Here is a 23,856-nt window from a genome sequence, read left to right as displayed (position 1 = left end):
TCACTTCACAGGTGTGCCCTGTCAGGTTAAATAAGTGGGATTTCTTGGCTTATAAATGGGGTTGGGACCATCAGTTGTGTTGTGCAGAAGTCAGGGGGATACACAGCTGATAGTCCTACTGAATAGACGGTTAGAATTCGTATTACGGCAAGAAAAAAGCAGCTAAGCAAAGAAAAACGAGTGGCCATCATTACTTTAAGAAATGAAGGTCAGTCAGTCCGAAAAATTGGGCAAACTTTGAAAGTGTCCCCAAGTGCAGTTGCAAGAACCATCAAGCGCTACAAAGAAATTGGCTCACATGAGGACCGCCCCAGGAAAGGAAGACCAAGAGCCACCTCTGCTTCTGAGGATAAGTTTAGCCGAGTCACCATCTTCAGAAATCGCAGGTTAACAGCAGCTCAGATTAGACACCAGGTCAATGCCACACAGAGTTCTAGCAGCAGACACATCTCTACAACAACTGTTAAGAGGAGACTTTGTGCAGCAGGCCTTCATGGTAAAATAGCTGCTAGGAAACCACTGCTAAGGACAGGCAACAAGCAGAAGAGACTTGTTTGGGCTAAAGAACACAAGGAATGGACATTAGACCAGTGGAAATCTGTGCTTTGGTCTGAGGAGTCCAAATTTGAGATCTCTGGTTCCAACCACCGTGTCTTTGTGGAACGCAGAGAAGGTGAACGGATGGACTCTACATGCCTGGTTCCCACCGTGAAGCATGGAGTAGGAGGTGTGATGGTGTGGGTGTGCTTTGCAGGTGACACTGTTGGGGATTTATTCAAAATTGAAGGCATACTGAACCAGCATGGCTACCACAGCATCTTGCAGCGGCATGCTATTCCATCCGGTTTGCGTTTAGTTGGACCATCATTTATTTTTCAACAGGACAATGACCCCAAACACACCTCCAGGCTGTGTAAGGGCTATTTGACCAAGAAGGAGAGTGATGGGGTGCTACGCCAGACGACCTGGCCTTCACAGTCACCAGACCTGAACCCAATCGAGATGGTTTGGGGTGAGCTGGACCGCAGAGTGACGGCAAAAGGGCCAACAAGTGCTAAGCATCTCTGGGAACTCCTTCAAGATTGTTGGAAGACCATTTCCGGTGACTACCTCTTGAAGCTCATCAAGAGAATGCCAAGAGTGTGCAAAGCAGTCATCAAAGCAAAAGGTGGCTACTTTGAAGAACCTAGAATTTAAGACATATTTTCAGTTGTTTCACACTTTTTTGTTAAGTATATAATTCCACATGTGTTAATTCATAGTTTTGATGCCTTCAGTGTGAATGTACAATTTTCATAGTCATGAAAATACAGAAAAATCTTTAAATGAGAAGGTGTGTCCAAACTTTTGGTCTGTACTGTGTATATATATATATATATATATATTTATTTATTTCTCCACCGTATCTCTGCATCATGAATCGTGGTATGTGTTAAAGGGGCCCACAAACTCTTTCGCCCGGGGCCCAGAAAAACCTGGAGCCGGCCCTGGCTGCAGGACACACGTGAATAGAGCTGCAGGACACACGTGAATAGAGCTGCAGGACACACGTGAATAGAGCTGCAGGACACACGTGAATAGAGCTGCAGGACACACGTGAATAGAGCTGCAGGACACATGTGCAACCTGCTGCACCATTCAACTCCTTCTCACCACAATGTCCTTTAATGAGGTCAGTGTCCGCTTGTTAGCTGTTAATTTTTACAGGGGTGTTCCCATCTCTAAGACCCTATCCCAATTTGTTGTAGGTGTAATAATAATATTAGCAAATACCTCCAATTAGAAATGTAGTATAGTTCTTCTGATTCGCTAGGTTGCTTACCCGATGTGCAGGGCATTGCAGTAGCTTAGGTATCTATTGTTACGACCACTAACAACTAACTGTCACTATGAGTGGTCGTAACCATGGATCCCCAAGATACCCCATGTTCAGGGCATTGCAGTAAGCGACATAGCTTATCAGAAGAATTATACTATATTTCGAACTGGAGGTGTTTGCTAATAATATTATTATACCTACTACATATTGGGATAGGATCCTGGAAATGGGAATACTTCTTTAAGTACTGTTTAGGTGCCTGAGGAAGGCATCAAAATCAATTTTGAAACGCGTTACACTTTACAAATAAATATATTCCTGTTTCCATTGCTGGTCATCCAACAAATCGGCAGCGTCTGTGTGGAATCCCGCTTCTCTATGCTGATATTTGGCTTTTGTATCCTGGATCTCAGGTGGAGCAGCAGCCAATAGTGATCTATAAATTACTAAGATCAGTGTTGTGTCTGTGGTTTTCACAACTTCATTTGGTGAGCGCGTTCTTGATATTTCATCCGATATACAGTACAGACCAAAAGTTTGGACACACCTTCTCATTTAAAGATTTTTCTGTATTTTCATGACTATGAAAATTGTACATTCACACTGAAGGCATCAAAACTATGAATTAACACACGTGGAATTATATACTTAACAAAAAAGTGTGAAACAACTGAAAATATGTCTTATATTCTAGGTTCTTCAAAGTAGCCACCTTTTGCTTTGATGACTGCTTTGCACACTCTTGGCATTCTCTTGATGAGCTTCATGAGGTAGTCAGAGGAAATGGTTTTCACTTCATAGGTGTGCCCTGTCAGGTTTAATAAGTGGGATTTCTTGCCTTATAAATGGGGTTGGGACCATCAGTTGTGTTGTGCAGAAGTCAGGTGGATACACAGCTGATAGTCCTACTGAATAGACGGTTAGAATTTGTATTATGGCAAGAAAAAAGCAGCTAAGTAAAGAAAAACGAGTGGCCATCATTACTTTAAGAAATGAAGGTCAGTCAGTGCGAAAAATTGGGAAAACTTTGAAAGTGTCCCCAAGTGAAGTTGCAAAAACCATCAAGCGCTACAAAGAAACTGGCTCACATGAGGACCGCCCCAGGAAAAGAGGACCAAGAGTCACCTCTGCTTCTGAGGATAAGATTATCCGAGTCACCAGCCTCAGAAATCGTAGGTTAACAGCAGCTCAGATTAGAGACCAGGTCAATGCCACACAGAGTTCTAGCAGCAGACACATCTCTACAACAACTGTTAAGAGGAGACTTTGTGCAGCAGGCCTTCATGGTAAAATAGCTGCTAGGAAACCACTGCTAAGGACAGGCAAGAAGCAGAAGAGACTTCTTTGGGCGAAAGAACACAAGGAATGGACATTAGACCAGTGGAAATCTGTGCTTTGGTCTGATGAGTCCGAATTTGAGATCTTTGGTTCCAACCACCGTGTCTTTGTGCGACGCAGAAAAGGTGAACGGATGGACTCTACATGCCTGGTTCCCACCGTGAAGCATGGAGGAGCTGTGATGGTGTGGGGGTGCTTTGCTGGTGACACTGTTGGGGATTTATTCGAAATTGAAGGTATACTGAACCAGCATGGCTACCACAGCATCTTGCAGCGGCATGCTATTCCATCCGGTTTGCATTTAGTTGGACCATCATTTCTTTTTCAACAGGACAATGACCCCAAACACACCTCCAGGCTGTGTAAGGGCTATTTGACCAAGAAGGAGAGTGATTGGGTGCTACGCCAGATGACCTGGCCTCCACAGTCACCAGACCTGAACCCAATCAAGATGGTTTGGGGTGAGCTGGACCGCAGAGTGAATGCAAAAGGGCCAGCAAGTGCTAAGCATCTCTGGGAACTCCTTCAAGATTGTTGGAAGACCATTTCCGGTGACTACCCCTTGAAGCTCATCAAGAGAATGCCAAGAGTGTGCAAAGCAGTCATCAAAGCAAAAGGTGGCTACTTTGAAGAACCTAGAATATAAGACATATTTTCAGTTGTTTCACACTTTTTTGTTAACTATATAATTCCACATGTGTTAATTCATAGTTTTGATGCCTTCAGTGTGAATGTACAATTTTCAAAGTCATGAAAATACAGAAAAATCTTTAAATGAGAAGGTGTGTCCAAACTTTTGGTCTGTACTGTACATATGGAAGAGGAGGGGGGACACAAAAGACTCGTTCTGGCGGTCAATGGGGGGGGGGGGGTCAGTTTTAGGATCCACACAAATCTAACAATCATCACCTATAAAAAGGATAGCTGCTAACTTGTTTAGACTGGGGTACCCTTTTAATGGAACATTCAAATACATATTTAACGTTTCAATTATGCTTTCAGTGAAAAAACATCACCTTTTGAGAACTCTGCTTGCTGTCATTTACCAATAAACATCATAGTTTACTTCCTTATGAACAGATGATTTCTGGTCACGTGAGGGGCAGCTCGGTACAGCACCGTTATCAGAGACATGTCTTGTAAAGCCATACACCTGTGACTCCAACACATGACCAGGACAGATTTCCATCCACATGAATGAATGAATGCAAGCAGAGATCCTGAACGCCAAGAGAAATAGAGGTAAAGTATATTGTAAAACTGGATTGTCATGATACAAGTACATTAACTTGTTAAAACCAGAATACTCCAATAAAAATCCTCTCTCAATAAGAAGAATAATAGAGACAACATACAAGTTTTGGGCGCATTCACATATCCATGTGTCACGGTTTGTTATTCACAGACCATCTGTGGGTCTCCTGACCCAAACTTGACAGCCTCATACATGTTTATACATGGTCAAGGTTGGGTCAGGAGACCCACTGACAGTCCACACATCTCAGTAGATGCTTAGACCGTGACAAACGGATGTGTGAATGTGGCCTTAAATATGTTTCATTTGGCAATTTGGAATATTTTATTGTCTTACCTGGCTGATGTACCACGTTTTCAACAGTTTTCTCTTCTGTGTTTTCCTCTTCTATAAAGAATCCTCCACCTGAATCTACGATCTTTGGAGAAGCCTTCACAGCAAAAATCCCTAAGTAAGAGTGAAAGATTTAGGTAATTCAGCATTTTATAAAAAGACCAAGAGCATTTAAGAGTTCACAATACTAGCATGAATTATCACTATAAGGGCTCCTGCATATGACCGTATGTTTTCTCATCCGAGAGAATTGGGGCGAATTGGATCAAACTCTGAGCATAGCAGATTTTCTCGGATGAGGAGAATATGGAGAAAATAAATGTCTCCATCTTCTCCATTGTGTCAGCCAGTGGAAATTGGACAGCACTAAGATGTCATCCGAGCGCAGAATGATGGTTTCAACGGACTCAATGACTTTTGCATGGCCGAGTGCAATCTGATTTACAAATGCAAAGTGTGCATGCTGCAATTTTTTCCTAAAACAGACTGTGTCCCATGCAAAAAAAATCGGACATGTGCACAGCCCTATAGAATAACATTGGTCCGAGTGAGATCCGATGTTTTGTTAGCACTCGGAGCAAAAATACGGTCGTCTACGCAAGCGCTTAATCTCGAGAACAAGGCTCTAGAGTATCTCTTTGAATACAATGATGGACCTGCATGTATACTGCTGCTCCATTCCATCCAAGTACAGTGCTCGGCTATCTCCGTTAAGCTGCATTCACACATCCATAGGACACACTTTGTGATGCACAGACAGTCTGCAGGTCTCCCGACCCAAACTCAACAGCCTCAAAGGCTGTGAAGTTCGGGTAGGGAAAACCGCAACCAGTCCGCGCATCGTGCTCCGTACTCAGACCGCAACACATGGATGTATGAATCTGTCCTTAGTCTCAAAGACAATGCTCCACCCATGGCTGTTAACCAGTCAAATGCCACTATCAATCTGTTACAGAAGCATTTACAGCGCACCGTTCTATGCACTCCTGTGACGTGATCATGGGGCGCTGATGTGTTGCCATGACGGCCAGGTGTCTTCCATGTGCCTGTCATAATGGTAAATCCGGTGAAAGCCAGCCAGTGGCTGGCGTTCATAAAAGACTGTGATTTTTGCTATAAACTATATATATTGCTGTATGTAATAGAAGTGATCACACACTCGCAGGTTCAAGTCCCATAAGGGACACACAAATACAGTGAAAAGTAAAAAAATAAGTTTGAAAAAATAAAAATATAAGTTAAATTCACCCCACTTTTACCCCCATTAAAAATTATGAAATAAAAAAAACAAAAAACAAACACACATTCGGTATTGCTGCGTTCGTAAAAGTTCAAACCATCAAAATATAGAATAAATTAATCTAATCAGTAAATGGTGTATCAAGAAAAAAAAAAATCAAAACGCCAGAATTAAATTTTTCGGCCACTGCAACAACACAAAATATGTAATAAAGGCGATCAAAACATCGTATCTACCTCAAAATGGTATCATTAAAACCACTGGATTGAGGGTGCAAAAATCAAGCCCTCACACAACTCCATATCCCAAAAATCAAATACGTTACAGCTCTGGGAAAATGGTGACACAAGCAAATTTTTTATTTTGTTTTATTTAACTAATTTCTGAATTTTTTTTTCACCACTTCATTAAAACAAAAACTATGCATGTTTGGTATCTCCATAATCGTACAGACCTGGAGAATCACATAGCCAGGTCAGTTTTACTGCAAAATGAAAGCTCTAAATAATAATAAAAAAAAAAAAGAGTTTCAGAATTGTGTTTTTTTTTTTGCTATTTTGCCACACTTGTTATTTTTTTCCCCGTTTTCCAGTACATCACATAATAAAACAGATGGTTTCATTCAAAAGTTAATTCGTCCCGCAAAAAAACAAGCCCTGACACGGCTAAGTTGATGGAAAAATAAAAAAAAATTATGGCTCTTGGAATAAAAAGAGGAAAACACGTTAGCTCAAAAAAGAAATATTACTCGGTCCTTGAGAGGTTAAGGGACGTGAACCTGTATCACGTATACTATACACTGCAATACTTGTAGTTTTATCCACAGTATAATACCACAGTAAATCTACATCTCCTTATAAAGCTCAACCTGTGGCTGATTCACAGGAGTACCAAAATGACAGCAACAGGGGCCTTCAGCAGGAGGTCTGAAACCCAGCACCCCTTCAAATCAGCGGCCACTAAACAGAGTGGTGGTCCTCCGCTCTATATACTGTTATATACAGTGGGTACGGAAAGTATTCAAACCCCTTTAAATTTTTCACTCTTTGTTTCATTGCAGCCATTTGGTAAATTCTAAAAAGTTCATTTTTTTCCTCATTAAAGTACACTCTGCACCCCATCTTGACTGAAAAAAACAGGAATGCAGACATTTTTGCAAATTTATTAAAAAAGAAAAACTGAAATATCACATGGTCATAAGTATTCAGACCCTTTGCTCAGTATTGAGTAGAAGCACCCTTTTGAGCTAGTACAGCCATGAGTCTTCTTGGGAATGATGCAACAAGTTTTTCACACCTGGATTTGGGGATCCGCTGCCGTTCTTCCTTGCAGATCCTCTCCAGTTCCGTCAGGTTGGATGGTGAACATTGGTGGACAGCCATTTTCAAGTCTCTCCAGAGATGATCAATTGGTTTTAGGTCAGGGCTCTGGCTGGGCCAGTCAAGAATGGTCACAGAGTTGTCCTGAAGCCACTCCTTTGTTATTTTAGCTGTGTGCTTAGGGTCATTGTCTTGTTGGAAGGTGAACCTTCGGCCAAGTCTGAGGTCCAGAGCACTCTGGAAGAGGTTTTCATCCAGGATATCTCTGTACTTGGCCGCATTCATGTTTCCTTCAATTGCAACCAGTCGTCCTGTCCCTGCAGCTGAAAAAACACCCCCATAGCATGATGCTGCCACCACGTTTCACTGTTGGGATTGTATTGGGCAGGTGATGAGCAGTGCCTGGTTTTCTCCACACATACCGCTTAGAATTATCACCAAAAAGTTCTATCTTCATCTCATCAGACCAGAGAATCTTATTTCTCATAGTCTGGGAGTCCTTCATGTGTTTTTGAGCAAACTCTATGCAGGCTTTCATATGTCTTGCACTGAGGAGAGGCTTCTGTCGGGCCACTCTGTCATAAAGGCCCCACTGGTGGAGGGCTGCAGTGATAGTTGACTTTGTGGAACTTTCTCCCATCTCCCTACTGCATCTCTGGAGCTCAGCCACAGTGATCTTGGGGTTCTGCTTTACCTCTCTCACCAAGGCCATGTCTAGGAAGACTTCTGGTGGTCCCAAACTTCTTCAATTTAAGGATTATGGAGGCCACAGTGCTCTTAGGAACCTTGAGTAATGCAGAAATTCTTTTGTAACCTTGGCCAGATCTGTGCCTTGCCACAATTTTGTCTCTGAGCTCCTTGGGCAGTTCCTTTGAGCTCAAGATTCTCATTTGGTCTGACATGCACTGTGAGCTGTGAGGTCTTATATAGACAGGTGTGTGCCTTTCCAAATCAAGTCCCATCAGTTTAATTAAACACAGCTGGACTCCAATGAAGGAGTAGAACCATCTCAAGGAGGATCACAAGGAAATGGACAGCATGTGACTTAAATATGAGTGTCTGAGCAAAGGGTCTGAATACTTATGACCATGTGATATTTCAGTTTTTCTTTTTTAATAAATTTGCAAAAATTTCTCCATTTCTGTTTTTTTCAGTCAAGATGGGGAGCAGAGTGTTCTTTAATGAGAAACAACATGAACTCTTTAGAATTTAACAAATGGCTGCAATGAAACAAAGAGTGAAAAAATTAAAGGGGTTTGAATACTTTCCATACCCACTGTATATAACAGTATATAGAGCGGAGGACCACCACTCTGTTTAGTGGCCACTCTTGCAGATCAGCTACCATTCAAATGATCTGAAAATATAAAACTAGAATACTGAATAATAACAAAAGAAAATAAATAAGTGAAAAAGAGTATTCACATTCTTTTCACCTTCACCAGTAGGGTACGGTCTGCTGGCTAGTCTGGCTTGTCGTAACATCAATGCCCGTTGCCTATTTCGCTCTATCCTTGCCCGGACAGCAGCTGGCAATGTCCTCTCTTCATCAAGCTTAGGGTCTGTCACTGGCTCAGAGTCCATCCTGATAGGCACAGTATCCTTATGCCAATTCAAGAGTTTATCACCTTAAGCCACACCTGAGAGTGAAGAACCAAGAAGTGCCTATAATAGACAAAAATATGAGTATTTAACAGAGAAAAGCATCTTAATCCGTTCTATGGACAACACAAGAATTTATTATAGACGACCTGATACCTGTTCTGACATTGCTGCTTTAGTAAAATTCTGGGCTTTCAATATCCCAGCCAAGCATTTACCAAATGGGTTACTCAAACAGGTATTCAGTGAGACATGGCCCTTGGACAAGAGTTGTGGAGTGACAAAAAAGTTGAGTGACCCTCAAAATTTTTTTCAACTATCACGCAGCTACTTTATAGGGTCACATCGCGGTATGTTGCTGGTAGCAACATTTTGGCGACAGCATTTTTCAGACACTCCCCAAACCAAAAATCCTATGTAACTTATGTTTGGCTTGCTGTTGCGTGACTATTTTGGAGCCGAGATTCTGCTTTAAAAAGAAATGAACAAATCACAGGCAGTCAAGTCAAAATCGCATATGACTTGCATTGAAGTCTATGGCATGCGAGTAATTTTCGACACGAAATCCAACACATTTGGAAACCTTTGTGACTGTCGCCGAAGGTCACAATGCGACACCATAAAACATCATTACATCCAATGTCACAATGCGAGACACTGATTTTAGTGTCATGTGACAAAATTGCAAGGGTGTTGGACCACCAGATATTGATAACGTACCCAGTGGTTGAGTCATGAATATCAGATTGGTGGGGTTCCAACACCACCCTCCACCAATCCCACAGTGTCCTGATGTACACAATGTGCGTAAGGGGAACATCATAGCTCCATACAATGTGTAGTGGTCGTTCCCAGGTGCCGCAGTTCAGCTCGTACTACTGAAGCGAATGTGATTTGAGCTGCAGCACTCGAAAATGACAACTACACAATATATGGACATGTGGCGTTCCACTCCATGCACTGCTTACTATATGACTGCTGACTGACCAGCAAAGAGATGATTGGTGGGGGAGCTGTATGTTGGACCCCTTTCTGATATTAAGCCCTTTACAACCCAAGGTGGTTTGCACGTTAATGACCAGGCCAATTTTTACAATTCTGACCACTGTCACTTTATGAGGTAATTACTCTGGAACGCTTCAACGGATCCCCCTGATTCTGAGACAGTTTTTTCGTGACATATTGTACTTCATGATAGTGGTAAAATTTCTTCGATATCGCTTATTTGTGAAAAAAACGGAAATTTGGCGAAAATTTAGAAAATTTAGCAATTTTCAAAATTTGAATTTTTATGCCCTTAAATCAGAGAGATATGTCACACAAAATAGTTAATAAATAACATTTCCCACATGTCTACTTTACATCAGCACAATTTTGGAACCAAAATTTTTTTTTATTGGGGAGCTATAAGGGTTAAAAATGTTTCCAACAAAATTTACAAAACCATTTTTTTTAGGGACCACATCATATTTAAAGTCACTTTGAGGGGTCTTTATGACAGAAAATACCCAAAAGTGACACCATTCTAAAAACTGCACCCCTCAAGGTGCTCAAAACCACATTCAAGAACTTTATTAACCCTTCAGGTGCTTCACAGGAATTTTTGGAATGTGGAAGAAAAAAATGAACATTTAACTTTTTTCACAAAAATGTTACATTAGATCCAATTTTTTTTTATTTTCGCAGGGGTAACAGGAAAAAATGGACCCCAAAACTTGTTGTGCAGTTTCTCCTGAGTAAGCAGATACCCCATATGTGGGGGAAAAACATTGTTTGGGCGCACGGCAGGGTTCGGAAGGGAAGGAGCGCCATTTGACTTTTTGAATGTAAAATTTGCTTGAATAATTAGCGGACGCCATGTTGCATTTGGGGAGCCCCTGATGTGCCTAATCAGTGGAAACCCCCCACAAGTGACACCATTTTGGAAACTAGACCCCTCAGGGAACTTATCTAGATGTGTGGTGAACACCTTGAACCCCCAGGTGCTTCACATAAGGTTATAACATTGAGCCGTAAAAAAAATTTTCAAATTTTTCCCACAAAAATGTTTTTCAGCCCCCACTTTTGCATTTTCATAAGGGTAACAGGAGAAATTGCACCATGCAGTTTGTTGTGCAATTTCTCCTGAGTAAGCAGATACCCCATATGTGGGGGAAAACCACTGTTTGGGTGCACTTCAGGGTTCGGAAGGGAAGGAGCGCCATTTGACTCTTTGAATGTAAGATTTGCTTGAATAATTAGCAGACGCCATGTTGCATTTGGGGAGCCCCTGATGTGCCTAAACAGTGGAAACCCCCCACAAGTGACACCATTTTGGAAACTAGACCCCTCAGGGAACTTATCTAGATGTGTGGTGAGCACCTTGAACCCCCAAGTCCTTTACAGAAGTTTATAACATGGAGACGTGAAAAAAAAAAAATAAATCAAACTTTTTCCACAAAAATGATGTTTTAGCCCCAATTTTTTTTATTTTCACAAAGGTAAGAGGAGAAAATGGACCCCAAAAACGTTTGTGTAATTGCTCCTGAGTATGCCAATACCCCATATGTGGGGAAAATACAGTGTTTGGGTGCACGGCAGAGTTCAGAAGGGAAGGAGCACTGTGTGACTTTTCGAATGCAAAATCGGCTGGAATCGAGAGCGGACGCCATGTCGCGTTTGGAGAGCCCCTGATGTGCCTAAATAGTTGAAACCCCCCACAAGTGACCCCATTTTGGAAACTACACCCCTCAAGGATTTTATCAAGGGGTATAGTGAACATTTTGAACCCAGAGGTACGACACAGAATTTGATGACATTAGGTCATCATATTGAATAAGTTGTCATTAGTCTTGAGCGCAAGTGCTCACTACTTAAGTTTGCATTGGGTACTCAGGTATGCACCATGTATCACGGGTGCTCAAGTGAAATGCTCGAGTCCCCGCCCGCATGTTTCACGGTTATTAGACACCCCCAAAAATACATGCGGGGATCGCTCGTGCATGGCAGGCAATCCACGCGAGTTTTTTTTGGCCGCGAAGCATATGAGGCACAGACTCGAGCACCCGCGATACTCAATGCATACCCGAGCACCCGATGCAAACTCAAGTAGCGAGCACTTGCGTTCAACACTAGTTGCCATGTCATCTTTTTTTCTTTTTTTACTTTTGAAAAAAACAACCCTAACCCCAACCCTAACATTAGCACAACCCTAACCCCAACCCTAACATTAGCACAACCCTAACCCCAACCCCAGCGTTTATTTTTTACGCCATTCCTAGTACGGTATAAGTGATTAGACGACCTTATTCTTCGGCTCGGTGCGACTACAGAGATACCAGAATGATATCGGGTTTTTATGACTGACAGCTGTCACACATTAAAAGACACATTTTGTAAAATCTAGTTTTTGCATCGCCATATTTTGAGAGCTATAATTTTTCCATATTTTGGCCGACAGAGTCATGTGACGGCTTGTTTTTTGCGGGATGAGTTGACATTTTTATTGGTGCCATTTTCAGACACGTGACATTTTTTGATCGCTTTCTATTCCAGCTTTTGGGAGGCAGAATAAACAAAAAACCAACAATTCAGGAATTTTTTTTTTTTTTTTATTCTACTTCGCGTGTGGTAAAATTGATAAGGTAGCTTTATTCTTCGGGTCAGTACATTTACAGTGGTACCACATTTATATCGTTTTTCTATGTTGGCGCTTTTACACAATAAAGGCTATTTTATAGAAAAAATTATTTTTTTGCATCGCTTTATTCTGAGAGCTATAACTTTTTGATTTTTCGGATGATGGAGCTGTATGGCGGCTTGTTTTTTGCGGGACAAGATGACGTTTTCAGCGGTACCATTTATATTTGTCTTTTTGATCGCGTGTTATTCCATTTTTTTTTCAAACATCATTTTTATTTGTTTTTTTAACAGAACAAATCATAGAAAAACATATAAAACAAATAAAACAAAGCTAGGATGTACAAAATAAGGGACCTGTACACAGATCATGTACAATGAATAATCAATAAGTTCCGGTTAGCTGGCTTAACAAATAGACATCTAAACTAAGCATTAGCAAGTTACAATCATCTACATTGAATGGAATTAATTAAATAACTATAAATTGTGATGAATTTCTCCCCTTCTTTAGTTAACACGTAAGAGTCCTAGGTTATTATTTAGATCCTCCAGAATATACCATTCTGTAGAGGTAAATGGTTGGACAATTTTATTCTTTTCAGACAGAGAACAGCAAGTTATAATAAACTGTTTCCATTTTGATAGAAATTTGCCAGCTTGCTGTTCTTTGTTACTAAGGGCATCTAATTGCTCTACTCCCATAAAATGTTTCATTTGGATTATTAGCTCTGCTATAGGGGGAATGATAGGATCCAGCCAATGTTTAAGTAACTGTTTTTTTGCCAGGAGGAGTAGAGTATGAAGCAGTTTTGGGGGGGGCCTTTTGATTTTTGGTCAGGATTTTCTGGGTTATTCCAATGATTTAGTATGGCTACATATGGAGAGAGAGTGTATCCTGGGCCCCAAATAGTCTTTATCACATCTGAGACTTGATTCCAGTATACTGTTGAATCAGGGCAGGACTATAGGCCGTGCATAAGATCAGAGTATGGGTGATGACGTTATTCCATTTTTTGTTTGGCGGTATGATGATAAAGCATTGTTTTTTGCTTCGTTTTTTTTTTTACCGTGTTCACTGAAGGGGTTAACTAGTGGGACAGTTTTATAGGTCAGGTCGTTATGGACGCGGCGATACCAAATGTGTGTACTTTTATTGTTTGTTTATTTTTTTTCATAATAATATTTATCGATGGGTACATTATATTTTTATTTTTGGTGGATTAATTTTTACAATTTTTTTTTTTTTTTTCACTTTTTTATTCTGATCGCCTGCATAGCATAGGGATGGAGCAGAATCCCTGTGCCATGCAGGCAGTCAGCGCTGCACAGTGAGAAGATTGTTTGGTCATGCACTGCGCATGACCAAACAATCTTCCTGCTGTCTGGTGACCCGGATGTTGTCATGATGACATCGGGTCGTCATGGCAACACCCGGGAAGCCGCGGCAGACAGCGCTGGAGGCCGTAAGAGGAGGCGAGTATCCCGATCACCTCCCCTTAGCCACCGCAATGCTGCGATCGACTTCGATCGCAGCATTGCGGGGGTTAATGTGCCGGGAGCGGTGCAGGACCACTCCCTGTACATTGTCACAGCTGACACCCGGCGGCGATCGCGCCCGCACAGCCTGTGTGCACGCGCGATCACGATGACGTACTAATATGGGTCAGGCTCTTAAGTCCCAGGGCACAGACGCGTATTAGTACATCATGGGCTTTAAAGGGGTTAATGACCTATCCTAAGGATAAATCATTTGCCCCTTAACGTTCTACGACAGACATATACATCATGGACCGAATCAGGGTGTGAGGAGCAGGCTCAGGAGCGGAGCCCGCTATACACAGAAAGATGTCGGCTATGTAACGTAACTGCCTCTAAAAGCAGCTGCTGTTAGCTCTTTAAATGCTGGTGTCAATCACTGACATTTATGTTCATCCTGGTGCCCATCAGATCCCTCACAATGCAATTAACACAACGGGCCTGCTGATGGCTCTCATAACTACCATTCTCGTTCTCCTGCCACAAGCTGAACTTCATAGAAGACCGTGATTTTTACTACATACAGCAATACTCTGGTATTGCAGTTTATAGTACAAGAGATTAAACAACTGCATGTACTAAAAGAATAAAAAAGGGAAAAGTACCAACTTTTTGTTTAAAGTTCATAATTTTTTAAACCAATAAAATAGTAAAAAAAAAAAAAAAAAAAAAAAAAAAGAAAAAAAAGCTATACAAGTTTAGTATTGCTGCACTCAAACTGACCAGAAGAATCATGTCGCCAAGTCATTTTTATGGCACAATTAAAGCTATAAGAAAGAAACCTAAAAACCAAAAGGTGGAAATGCATTTTTCAGCATTACCCTGCTCTTGTGAGTCTTCATAGTCTTCATAAGACTATGCGGATGGGAAATTAAAAAAAAAAAAAAGTTATGGCTCCTTGAAAAAGGGGGAAGGAAAAATTAAGACATAAAAAGACTTAGTTACTTAGCAGTAACGGGATTTCTCAGAGCCCATGACGGCACCACGGAGAGAGGGGATCAGCCCTTCAAGTACAGGAAACCTACAGATAAAAGGGTGGTACCTCTCTCCCGCATCAGTTGTTTACAGAGCATGAGAGGACCACCAGGTTAGTAACACAAAATTTTACAATTTAAGAACTTATCAGAAACACCGTGTGGCTACAACAGGTAACTAATAAGTGTGCGCACCCACACGTGAAAGGAGGGAATGTACGGGTGCCGTCATGGGCGCTGAGAAATCCCGTTACCAGTAAGTAACTACGTCTTTCTCCTTCCCCCCATGACGGCACCACGGAGAGAATTACAGAGTTTCGGACGCAAAGTCCTCCCCCTGACGAAGGACTTTGCGTCCGAAACGCGCGTCGGGGAGCGCTCCGCATTCAGTTTCCTGGACTGCCTATCAGGTATATTATGCCGCTTTTCTTCCTTTTTCTCCCATTATGAGACCTTTATAACTACTTCCTTTTACATCTGAGCACATTCTTGTGCTTGTTGTGCCATTGTAACCATTTCTGTAATAAAGGTTTTTTATTCATGGATTCAAATATGTCATGCTGATAATTGGACCCTACGTTCGGTGATTCTCTTGGTTGCTGTGATATCTGATCTATCGTAGCACCGGCCTTCTCCACCCAGGAGGCTGCCACCGCTCTTGTTGAGTGGGCCTTCAGTTTCTCCGAGGCAGCATCCCCGCGTGAGGAGTACGATAGTGTGATGGCCTCCCTTATCCATCTGGCCAGCGTGCCCTTAGAAGCTTTCTTCCCCTTACGAGGGCTCTGAAAGCAAACAAAGAGAACTATCCTCCTTACACTCGTGTCGCCTCTAGGTATCGGATTAGGCACCTTCTGACGTCTAGTGTATGCAAGACCCTCTCTTTCGTGTTCCTAGGGTTGGGGCAGAAAGAAGGGAGGGTGATTTCCTGGGACCTGTGAAATCTTGACGCCACTTTTGGCAGATAGGGTTACTCTGAAAACCGACCCTGCCTATCTTCCAAGATTTGTGTGAAGGGGGGGGCCTGCCGATAGGGCCTGAATATCACTAACCCTACGTGCGGATGTGAGAGCTACTAAGAGCGCTGTTTTGAGTGACAGAATTTTTAGGGATGCTTCCGATTTAGGTTCAAAAGGGGCCTCCGTTAAAGCTGAAAGGACCAAGTTTAAATCCTAAGGTGTAGTATTTCGGGATGGGATGGGTCGGGATCTAGATGATGCTCTAATGAACCTAGATACCCATCTATCCCTAGCCAGATCAAAATTGTAGAGCGCTCCCAGGGCCGCAACTTGAACTTTTAAAGGTACTTGTGGCCAGACCCTGCTCCAAACCCCCTCTGTAAAAATTCCAGGATAGCTGTCAATGGAACCTCCCCTCCTAGCCTGGAACCTGAGACTGAAAGGAATTTCTTCCAGGTTTTCCCATACAGTTTGGTGGTCACAGGTTAAGTACTTTGAAGTAGCGTGGTGATAAGATTTGGGGAGAAACCTTTGTCCTTCAGAAGTTTGAAGCCCGAGGATGGAGAACCGGACCCTGAGAAAGAAGTTCCGGAAGAACCCATGGGTCGGAGATTGATAACATCCTCAGCCACGAAAACCACGCCCTCTTTGGCCAAAAGGGGGCTATCAAGATTACCCTCGCTTTCTCTTCCCTGATTTTCCTCAGAACAGCTGGAATCAGAGTGGTCCGAGGAAAAGCGTAAGCTAGAGGGTAACTCCATGGGATCATGAAGGCATCCACAGCTACGGGGTTTCCTTTGGGGTCCAAGGGAGCAGAAAGTGTGTTTTCTTGTTCTGATTGTTGGCGAACAGATCTATGGAGGGACGTCCCCACATTTGTACAATCTGCCGAAAAACTGACTGATTTAACTCCCATTCGCCCTGCTTTAGCTGTGTCCGACTCAGGAAGTCTGCGGTGTGATTTTCTATCCCTTTTATGTGCAAGACTGATAGGGATTGTAAGTTTTTCTCGGCTAAGCGAAAGATGACCTCTTTCGCCTGCATTAGGAAATGGGACCAAGTACCCCTCTGGGTGGTTCAGGTACGCCACTACTACTCGGTTGTCTGAGAAGACCCTCACGTGGTGGCCTTGTAGTGTATGCATGAATTCCTGGAGTACCCGCTCTACTGCCAGGAGCTCCTTCACGTTTGAGGAAACTAGCTTTAGGAGTTCTGTCCAGACCCCCTGAACTACAAGGTTGTTGAGGTGAGCCCCCCCAGCCCCCGGGACTTGCACCTGTGGTCAGGATTTGAGGTGTAGGGATTGTCCAAGGAATTTCCCGGGCTAGATTGTCTATGTTCCCCCACCACTCTAGGGAAAGTGTGGTTTCTGCAGATAGCGTTAGCTGCCCTTCTAAATGCCCTTTTAGGGATTTTTCTGCCTCTAGGATTTCCCACTGTAGGATCCTGGTATGTATTTGAGCCCATTAGACGGCCGGGAAACATGCTGTCAGGGAGCCTAGAAGGGACATGGCTTTCCGTAGGGATATAGACGGGTGGGACTTTGCCCGCGATATCTGGCCTATGATTTTGTGAATTTTCCCTGTGGGGAGACGACACTCCTGACTTTTTGAATCCAGCACGATGCCTAGGTATTCCTGTATCTGGCATGGTTCTGTTTTGGATTTTTCCAGATTCAAAAGCCATCCTAAGCGAGTCAAAGGATCCATGACCTTTCCCAGATGGGATTTGTAGTTTAGGAAGGAGCTGCCTATTCCTATTACCAGGAAGTCGTCTAGGTATGGGACCCCCAGGGTGTTATGTTCCTTAAGATGAGCCATTACCTCTGCAACAACTTTGGTGAAAACCCTTGGGGCTATGGCGATGCCGAATGGGAGGACCGTATATTGATAGTGTTTGACCACTCCACCTATAGGAACTGCTACTCTGAGGAACTTCTGGTAGTCTTTGTGAGTCTTTTAAATCCAGGACGGCCATGAAACAATCGGGAAACAGCATTTTTACTGATGATTTTATTGTTTCCATTTTGAAGGCTTCCACCTTCAAAAGTTTGTTCAGCTTTTTTAGATTTACAATCGTCCTGTATGTCCCATCTGTTTTTTTCCTTAGGAATAACAAAGAATAGAAGCCCTTGCCTTAACCCCCCCCGGTCCTCCTGAAGGACTGCCTTCCCTACCAGTCCCCGGATTTCCTTCTCCAAGGCCAGCTGCTCCTCGTTTGAGGACCTTTCGGGGGTCACGACAAAGTTTGGCTGAGGGAATGTGAGGAACTGGAGTTTCAGGCCCGATTGTATTAGGCTCAGAATCCATGAGCTGTCTGATATGAATTCCCAGGCTGGGAGAAAGCCAGATAGCCCCCCCCCCACACACACCTGGGGCAAATCCTCATTGGGAGGGCTTTCTGTTATCGTTGGGGGGGGTTTGTTAAATAGGAACCCTTTGGTCTTCCTTCTCCTGTCTTCTCTCCTATCCTGCTCTTTGGGGGGGGGGGGGTTCTACGGATAAACCTTTTGCTCCGAAAAGGTTTTCTGTAAGCAGTGTTAGACAGGATAGGGAACCGCTTCTTATTGTCCCCTGCTTTTTCCAAGAAGTCATCAAGGGGGGGCCCGAATAGAAACTCACCCTCACAGGGGATGGAGCACAGTCTTGATTTAGTCTGTAGATCCCCGGGCCAACATTTGAGCCACAGGGCTCGTCTGGCCGCGTTAGCGAGCACTGTCGCCCTAGCACCTAATCTGACGGAGTCCGCTGAGGCGTCAGCTAGGAAGGCCGCTGCCCCTTTCATTACTGGGATAGTTTCAAGAATTGTGTCTCTAGATGTTTTCTGCTTCAGTTGTGTTTCAAGCTTGTCCAGCCAGACCATTAATGACCTGGCCGTACATGTGGCAGCTATCGCAGGTTTTAACCCTCCCCCCCAGCGGCTTCCCAGGAACCCTTTAGGAAGGTGTCTACTTTTTTATCCATGGGGTCTTTTAAGACGCCCATGTCCTCAAATGGAAAGGAGTATTTCTTTGAGGCCTTGGCTATGGCGACGTCCAGTTTTGGCGCTCTCTCTCAAAAGGAACATGCAGGGTCATCGAACGGGTACTTTCGTTTAGGGGAAAGGAAGCCCTTCCTCTCCGGTCTTTTCCACTCTCTTAATTAAAGAGTGAACATGCTCATTTAGTGGAAAAGATCTCTTTTTTAGCTCTAGACCGCTGAACATTAAGTCCTGAATAGATTTCTTGAGCCGGGGATCTGCTAACCCCATGGTAGACCTGACTGCCTTAATGAGGCTGTTTCCTCGATAGAGGAGGACAGAGCTGTTTCCCTATCTGTGGACGAGGAAGATGAAGAGACGGATGTGTCCGAATCTCCGCCATTCTCAGAACTGCTAGATCCGGACTCGGGGGATATGTTTTTAGTTGTTTTTTTTTTTTAACCTTTTAATCCTTTTACCCCCCCCCCCCCCCCGAAAGGATTTAATGGCATCTTCATTTAATTTGCTTGCAAGGAAAAAAAACAAAAGAGAATGAAGCAAAAATCAAATCATTGATCATTTCACACAAAACTCCAAAAATGGGCCAGACAAAAGTATTGGCACCCTCAGCCTAATACTTGGTTGCACAACCTTTAGCCAAAATAACTGCGGACAACCGCTTCCGGTAACCATCAATGAGTTTCTTACAATGCTCTGCTGGAATTGTAGACCATTCTTCTTTGACAAACTGCTCCAGGTCCCTGATATTTGAAGGGTGCCTTCTCCAAACTGCCATTTTGAGATCTCTCCACAGGTGTTCTATGGGATTCAGGTCTGGACTCATTGCTGGCCACCTTAGAAGTCTCCAGTGCTTTCTCTCAAACCATTTTATAGTGCTTTTGGAAGTGTGTTTTGGGTCATTGTCTTGCTGGAAGACCCATGACCTCTGAGGGAGACCCAGCTTTCTCACACTGGGCCCTACATTATGCTGCAAAATTTGTTGGTAGTCTTCAGACTTCATAATGCCATGCACACGGTCAAGCAGTCCAGTGCCAGAGGCAGCAAAGCAACCCCAAAACATCAGGGAACCTCCGCCATGTTTGACTGTAGGGACAGTGTTCTTTTCTTTGAATGCCTTTTTTTTTTTTCCTGTACACTCTATGTTGATGTTTTTTCCCCAAAAGGCTCTACTTTTGTCTCATCTGACCAGAGAACATTCTTCCAAAACGTTTTAGGCTCTCTCAGGTAAGTTTTGGCAAACTCCAGCCTGGCTTTTTTATGTCTCTGGGTAAGAAGTGGGGTCTTCTTGGGTATCCTACCATACAGTCCCTTTTCATTCAGACGCTGACGGATGGTACGGGTTGACACTGTTGTACCCTCGGACTGCAGGGCAGCTTGAACTTGTTTGGATGTTAGTCGAGGTTCTTTATACACCATCCGCACAATCTTGCGTTGAAATCTCTCGTCAATTTTTCTTTTCCGTCCACATCTAGGGAGGTTAGCCACAGTGCCATGGGCTTTAAACTTCTTGATGACACTTCGCACGGAAGACACAGGAACATTCAGGTCTTTGGAGATGGACTTGTAGCCTTGAGATTGCTCATTCTTCCTCACAATTTGGTTTCTCAAGTCCTCAGACAGTTCTTTGGTCTTCTTTCTTTTCTCCATGCTCAATGTGGTACACACAAAGACACAGGACAGAGGTTGAGTCAACTTTAATCCATGTTAAATGGCTGCAAGTGTGATTTAGTTATTGCCAACACCTGTTAGGTGCCACAGGTAAGTTACAGGTGCTGTTAATTACACGAATTAGAGAAGCATCACATGATTTTTCAAACAGTGCCAATATTTTTGTCCACCCCTTTTTAGGTTTGGTGTGGAATTATATCCAATTTGGCTTTAGGACAATTCTTTTTGTGCTTTTTCATTGAAGACAAATTAAATGAAGATAATAATACCAAAGAATTTGTGATTGCAATCATTTTCAGGAAGAAACTGAGTATTATCTGACAGAATTGCAGAGGTGCCAATACTTTTGGCCACCACTGTATATATTTTTTTTCTTCTTACTGACAGCGTGCCAGAGCTTTTAAGAAGCAGCTTCTGGCGTTCTCAGCTGTCTTTTAAGGCACTGGGAGTCCCTCCCATAGTGCCTGCGATGACCCGGCGCCCCCTCCTCCCCCGCACCTGCGGGAGGACGCCTGCGTAGACCGGCTACCCATCAGGAGGCTCCCCCGGGGGAGACCCGGAAGTTCATAAGAACGCGTGCGGGCTGCGCCGCGCTCCCACCTGCCGCAACCAAGGGGGTCCAGCACAGAAAACTCGGCAGGCCCCGTCCTCTTCGTCTGGACCCCACACACACACACACACACACACACACACGGCCCACTGACCCCAGCGGTGGCGCATCAGGGCACCGCACCAGCCGAGGCAGGGAACCCCCGCTGCCTGGATCGGACTGGCCGGGCCTGGCATCCCACGAATATCATCTTCAGGCACCCCGAAGGTATGCCTCCTCCGGAACTGTAGGATCCCATCAAGGACAGGAAACCAAGTGATGTAGGAGAGAGGTACCACCCTTTTATCTGTAGGTTTCCTGTCCTTGAAGGGCGGATCCCCTCTCTCCGTGGTGCCGTCATGGGGGAAGGAGAAATGAACATTATTATTATTATTATAGCGCCATTTATTCCATGGCACTTTACATGTGACAAAGGGGTATACATACAAGAACAATTACAATAATCTTGAACACAATGTGACAGCGACTGGTACAGGAGGAGCGAGGACCCTGCCCGCGAGGGCTCACAATCTACAAGGGATGGGTGAGGATAAAGTAGGTGAGAGTAGAGCTGGTCGTGCAGTGGTGGTTACTGCAGGTTGTAGGCTTAAACATTGGCCTTAAAGGGAACAAACACTAGTAACCTGCAGGTTAATAGGGTTACAAACCTGTCTGGCACCCGTACTTAACCGAAAGCTACGGGGAGAAAATTAACTTTATCCACCCCCCCCACAGTATTCGGTTTCAGTCACCGCTCTGAGTATACAAAGCTGCTGCTGTAACTGCACCGCCGGCCCTGACTGATGCTCGCTTTGCACTGAGGCTCAGCTGTCAATCAGGGTCGAGGGCGCGGTTACAGCAGCCGCTTTGTATACTCAGTGCGGTGACTGAACCTGCACTCGTACCGCCCCCCTGACTGAAATCTCATCACTGTGGGGGGGTATAAAGTTAATTTTCTCCCTGCAGCGCTCAAATAAGTGCAGGCAGGTTAATAACACTCTTAACCTGCATATTAACCCCATATCTGTAGGTTAATAGCATTTTTCCTGGTGACAGTTCCCTTTAAGGGAAAATAAGTAGTTCACATCTTCATATATGACGTCTTGAAAACCCAAAGTCACTACAGTTCAGAATGTATTGCTGAAGGCAGTCCTCTGATGTGCTCATTTACATGGAAGAACATACATCTACAATTAAAATGGGTAGTTAGGCTAAAACAAGTTATTACCTATCTACAGGACAGGAGATAACTTATTGATCAATGAGGGGTCTGATCGCTGGGACCAGCATTGATCAGCAGAACGGGAAGCCTTTATTCCCGACAGAATGGAGCGGCAATGCGTATATCAGACCAGTGCTCCATTCACTGCTTATGTGGCTGTGATCAACTTTATCCTGCAGCCATGTATTAAAATGGCTCAGAAATCCAACCTTCTGCTACAATTTATAATGGGGATAAAGATTCCCCATTCTTCTGACCAGGTCTCAGCAGTTGGACCCCTGCCGGTCAGTAAGATATCAGATGTCCTTAGGATAGGTGATAACTTGTTTTTTGCTGGACAATCTCTTTAAGGCTATGTATACCCAGATTATGACATCACAGCTAGGAATCTTACCTGCTGTCGCATTGTGACATTCAACAAAATACAACAGCCACCAAAACTCCAAGCCTGCTAGGGGCAGGACTGTGGTCGGTGGCCGCCCGTGAGCCGAGAACCGCACGTGACATCAAAATAAGCACATTAATCAAAAGAAGAGCCACGGATGGCAGCATGTAGGAGGTGGTTCTCAGCTCATGGTGGCCACAGACCACTGCCCTGCCCCATATATGACGTGTGAAGAAATCCCAACCCACTCCAGACTGCTGCTGATAGTACAGGACGAGCGCCGGGGGCAGCCTGTGACCAGGACACGGGCGAGCGCCTGTCCCGTGTGCTAACACCGAGAGTTATTATCACTGCAGCACTCAGGGAGCCGGCCCAAGCCCCGGAGCAGTCATCTGTCACCTGCACGGGATGTTTGTACAAGCTCCACATACAACCGCAGTCCCGCACAGTAAACTCACACACCACATACTCACTCAGCTGTGACAGCGGCTCAGAGCGACCCGGATGTTGTGAGGGGTCGAAACCTCCTTTCCGGGTTACATTGTAGCCACGCCCACCTCCCAGGTACAGGGCGGCTTGTAACAGGACGGCTGTGTGTAGAAAGAGCTGCTCCTGTGCGCCTGCGCACAGCAACTACATTGTTCTGTAGGTTGAGCCTAGAATGCATGGGCTCCTTCCAGGTCCTGACTTCAGCCCATACATTCTAGCGTCTTCTCTAGTCAGGACCTGCAGGACCTGGAAGGAGCCAATACATTCTGGAAGATAGCAGAATCTATGGGCTCCTGTCAGGTATATATTATTGGAGGCAGCAGAATCTATGGGCTCCTGTCAGGTATATATTATTGGAGGCAGCAGAATCTATGGGCTCCTGTCAGGTATATATTATTGGAGGCAGGAGAATGTATGGGGTCCTGTCAGGTATATATTATTGGAGGCAGCAGAATGTATGGGCTCCTGTCAGGTATATATTATTGGAGGCAGCAGAATGTATGGGCTCCTGTCAGGTATATATTATTGGAG

The 23,856-nt window shown here is 44.0% G+C and overlaps 1 protein-coding gene across 2 annotated transcripts in view; it reads right to left on the bottom strand.

The window, feature by feature from the left end:
• XPA (XPA, DNA damage recognition and repair factor) overlaps window positions 1-23,455 on the bottom strand; it is a 34,062-nt gene extending 10,607 nt beyond the window's left edge. Inside the window, exons 1-3 of one of the 2 annotated variants that reach the window (XM_073664417.1) lie at window positions 23,310-23,455; window positions 8,741-8,969; window positions 4,749-4,859 (exon numbers count right to left, since the gene is read on the bottom strand). In XM_073664417.1, the coding sequence (XP_073520518.1) occupies window positions 4,749-4,859; window positions 8,741-8,888 (259 nt within the window). In that variant the 5' untranslated portion in view covers window positions 8,889-8,969; window positions 23,310-23,455. Of the gene's footprint in view, window positions 1-4,748; window positions 4,860-8,740; window positions 8,970-22,845; window positions 23,009-23,309 lie in introns of those variants that run through there. The other variant, XM_073664426.1, reaches the window with a different exon arrangement.
• Window positions 23,456-23,856: the final 401 nt, after the last annotated feature.

Source organism: Phyllobates terribilis, unplaced genomic scaffold, assembly GCF_046119375.1.
Source record: "Phyllobates terribilis strain yellow unplaced genomic scaffold, ASM4611937v1 Scaffold_1__5_contigs__length_1240528914, whole genome shotgun sequence".
Taxonomy (NCBI): domain Eukaryota; kingdom Metazoa; phylum Chordata; class Amphibia; order Anura; family Dendrobatidae; genus Phyllobates; species Phyllobates terribilis.
Note: the sequence above shows the minus strand (reverse complement) of the source record. Positions and strands in the feature narration are given on the sequence as shown.